The sequence below is a fragment of the Eurypyga helias genome, unplaced genomic scaffold (assembly GCF_000690775.1).
Source record: "Eurypyga helias isolate BGI_N326 unplaced genomic scaffold, ASM69077v1 Scaffold51530, whole genome shotgun sequence".
Taxonomy (NCBI): Eukaryota; Metazoa; Chordata; class Aves; order Eurypygiformes; family Eurypygidae; genus Eurypyga; species Eurypyga helias.
Window position 1 is genome coordinate 1 of NW_010225970.1, and position 3,978 is coordinate 3,978.

The following is a 3,978-nucleotide window of genomic DNA, read 5'->3' on the forward strand; positions in this document are numbered from 1 at the left end:
CGGGAAGAATTTCTTCCTGAAATCTTACTGATAATCTCCAACGCACTGTCGTGAAACACACCACTGACATCATCTGGTTGAAATACCTTTAAACTTCGTGACCTTAGTAAACTACAGACCCCAACGTGCGGAGACTTCGAGCGCCTCCTGCGTCCTTTATTAACCCGCGGTGTTCCTGTATGCTTCCACGGACCTGGGGCTTGGCGGAGTCTTAAACGGAGGCGACTCCGTACTTGCAGAACGGGGCCGCTGCCCAGTGTCCCTGCGCAGGGTGCCCGGGTCCGCAGCCGCGACCCACCGGTTAGGGATCCACGCAGAAACACCATCAGCTCCACGAGCCACCGACATCTGCTTTTTATGCCATGGACCTGACTGAGATACAGAATTCCTAAGCAAGCAAAAGAAACAAAATAGCATTCATTGACACAGATTTGGGGACGCCAAACTCAAAACCATAAGCAGCGTAATGCACTTTAAATCAGCGGGCTGCAGACCTGAGAGGTCGGCAGGGCAAGGGTCGTTTACTGCTCTGGAGCATGCTGCACGGGGGTCCAACCCCTGGTGAGCTCCTGCCGCTGCAGGAGCAAACAGACAGATGCCTCAGCCACAGGTGTAGCAGAGTCACCACCGTATCCCTCTGAGCTGCAAACACACTTTCACCTATGGAAAACCCTTTGCCTTCCAGCAGGCATCCCAGCTCATCCCATTTGCATGAAGAAGGCTTTTGTGAACTTTTTTTTTTAACAGAAAATCAATCTCATGGCTGAACATACTTTCAGGAAGAAAGGAAAAGATTTTTACAAAAGAAGTCTTTATGTAGTGCTCGTAAACAATAACAAAGACTGTAAACATCACGTTTCCTCTCCTGAGGTATCCACACCTCATTTCTGTCTCTTCTTAGTCATACATTCATTCACTGTAATTCCATCCATTCATTCAATCTATAGTTCTGTAGCTTCCTGGTAGGTTATCAAACATATTTTCTCTCTTTGTAATTATGTCTGTACTCTAAATGCCCTGAAAACCAGAAAGCATAATAAAGTATTCATTTAGTCATTTTCATGCTGCAGGATTTCCCTGATTATTTGTTTTCACTGAAAACTGATTATAGCAACCATAAATTATTAATTCCCTCTCTGATCAACCACTGCAAAACAGATAAGAAATCTGTGACAAGGGTTAATGTACAAAGATCACTGATTGGACCTGTGGTGATCCTCAGCCCTTTCAATGCCCTTCCACCCCAAAGTACATTTGAAAAACATCAGCACATCCTTTTTCTTCTAAAAAATGATATAGCTGCCCCAAATCCATATGATTTCCTCTGGCACCATGTGCATCAAAACATTTTTCTTCCAAAGCAGAGAACTTTCTTTGCCTCTGAATCTCAGCATGTCCTCCACCTTCCAAAGAAACATCTTCTCTGTGCCGAATGACAATTCTTTTCCACGTTAATCTTCTTACTCTGAAAGCAATTGGAGAAATATGAATGGAGAATATAAAGACTGTTTTAGAAAATACTGTGAAAGAGCTATTATCACAGAAGTCAATTAATTCCATTTGGACATACATGCTGACAGAGGTAATGAATGGTTCCCCAGCTGGTCACAGAAATACTACTCACACATAAACACTCCCACAAGCAGGAGCTTGTTTCTTTGTATCTTCCCAGGATTCAAACACCTTAATGTTACTCCCCACAAAATAACTGATGATGAAGTGGTGTCAATTTCAGTGCTCACTTCTGCCTTGCCTGTGCCAAGAATCCTCATATTCTCATACTCTCTTAGCTGTTAGAATCAAACGACGATGCTCATTTAGTCTGCACCACCCAGACACATAAACGATGGGAGCAGAGTGAATCACGAATGTGAAGCGGTACAGCAGCATATGTATCTAACACAGCTGGGGTACTGCAGTCCATCGCTGTGCAAACGAAATACAGAGGAAGGTAAACCAAGGGAAAGTGCCCAGTGCGGTACCAGTGGTTTGTAATCAACAGCACAGTGGACATTCAGAGTTGTAAATAAATACATTATGATAAACACAAATACTTTGCAGACTTTTGCGGGTTGGGAGGTCGTTGGATTTCCCACTTTCCGGCCACGTATACGTGAAACATGTAATACTCTAACTGCCAATGGCATTTCAGTACAAAGAAAAACTAACCTTGACCAGAACTCTTCACAATTACTTTGTAGACCTTCTACACAAACAACACCTGGTTTGCCTGGCATGCAAAACCCTGTCAGAGAGAGTTCCTTGGCCCAGTCAATAATATTCTTTCTTTTTTGCTTGTTGTAAATGTGATGACTATAGATCCACATCCGAGTGAACATGGCGTCTTCTGACTGAATAGCATTTGATGACATCACCGAGGAAGATGAAAGCTCTTTGTCAATGTAAGCAGCTGCATGGTCTTTGACCCATTCCCTTGCACTCAACATGCAAGGCTCACCACTGCAGTGTTGCATCAAATATGTTTTTAGATCAGAGTTCAGGTGAACCTGCTGAGAGCGGCTTAATAATGGTGACCTAAAGAAAAACGCAAATGCAGTTGTAATAGACTTACTATTTAGTATGTTTTTCAAACAGTTTTACATCAAGCTGCCAAAAAGTCAGACCATATTTAGATGGCGTGCAGTTGCTATTGATATTTTAGTCATATCAGCTACAAAAGGTCCTAATTAGTATTTAATTGGTGTGCTAACTCTTGAGTTCACATATAGTACTACAAATCTGTAAATCAAAATCAAGAAAAAGGTACTTGAAGAGTAAGTATGGTGGCTAAATTAATTTCTTGTAATACGAAAGGCTACTTCTTTAAACAGAAATGTTGCAATAAAAAGTAACAGAAAGCCTTTGTGATATGGGAAGAATAAGACCACTGGATAACATTTTACTCCTTTAGTTAGTGTTAAGCCTTACCAAAATGGACAAGAGTCCATCTTCTTGAGCATCGGGCTTATGAACACTATCTACATGCAACTCCTTTGTACAGATGATGGCACTGCTACACGCTTTTCCCCATTTTTCTCACTTGGTGAGGGTACCGGAGAAATTATAACTTTGGAGATTTGTTTTTGTTGTCCACCTGGCTTAATTTGACAGTAAACTATCAAAAAATTGATTGATTTTCCTCTTATAACTGTATTTATGTAGTACACCATAGCTTCTAAATGTTTTTATTAGCTGTACTTGTAATGCCATACCTCACAGTAATTTCTGGTAGAACAGATGGATATTGAAATGGTAAGGCACAGGACATAGAGAATGCCACCTAAAAATAAATGAGCATACATTCAATTCAAGTAATCCCTAAAATCCCACAAAATAAACCAAACCAAACCAAAAAATGTTAAAAGGTGTTTACAATACCATAGAGGCATTAGCGACCTCTGGCTTTACGTTCAGTACAAACTGAACTTTTGAAGACGGCATCTCTGCAGACTCATCTTCAACATAGTGCTTCAGTTCTGCCACAGCCACCTGGTCAGTCACGCTGAACTCTTCCTCGTAAGGGAACATGCTAGACAGCAAATCTAATTCCGAAATTTGTATCTCGGCTTCTTCTCGGTTAGACATTTCCGTTGTTGCCTCAGCAAAAAAGAAATTAGGGAAGAAAAACAGGGCTTGAATACGGGACGTAGTTCGCTAACCGCTTCCACGTAAATCCTATTAATCTTTGGAACCAAAGCCCATCACAACTAACTCATATACGCTGGGCAGTTGGAAGTATGAAGATGCTCCGTGACAGCCCACGAGGTCTCCGCTGACCCGATGGGGCAGGAATACGTTTCCCTCTCGCAGGGCCGCACAGCTGGGGCGCGGCCGCGGAGCCGGATATTGGCGTACCCGGGAGCCTCCGCTCCCCCATCGAGCAAGCCCGGACCCGGTCCCGGCATCGACCCCAACTCTGGCCGCCCAGCCCCGGCATCGACCTCAGCTCTGGCCGCCCAGCCCCGCGGGTCGGCGGCA

The 3,978-nt window shown here is 43.3% G+C and overlaps 1 protein-coding gene across 1 annotated transcript; it reads right to left on the reverse strand.

The window, feature by feature from the left end:
- Positions 1-1,202: 1,202 nt before the first annotated feature.
- On the reverse strand, positions 1,203-3,593 carry RWDD2B (RWD domain containing 2B). Its single transcript, XM_010151018.1, has 4 exons — positions 3,379-3,593; positions 3,213-3,280; positions 2,170-2,535; positions 1,203-1,465 (listed from the first exon to the last, which is right to left on the reverse strand). Exons 1-4 carry the CDS (start codon positions 3,583-3,585, stop codon positions 1,228-1,230), a joined length of 879 nt encoding a protein of 292 aa, XP_010149320.1. The 5' UTR covers positions 3,586-3,593; the 3' UTR covers positions 1,203-1,227.
- Between the last annotated feature and the right edge of the window lie 385 nt (positions 3,594-3,978).

Bases quoted from the DNA above. Each gene is read 5' to 3' on its own strand.
- RWDD2B (XM_010151018.1), bottom strand. From the start codon at position 3,585: ATGTCTAACCGAGAAGAAGCCGAGATACAAATTTCGGAATTAGATTTG. The intron at 2,536-3,212 runs GTATGGCATTAC...GTTTTTCTTTAG, and splicing joins CTACCAGAAATTACTGTGAG to GTCACCATTATTAAGCCGCT. The intron at 1,466-2,169 runs GTTAGTTTTTCT...AATTGCTTTCAG, and splicing joins TGTGAAGAGTTCTGGTCAAG to AGTAAGAAGATTAACGTGGA.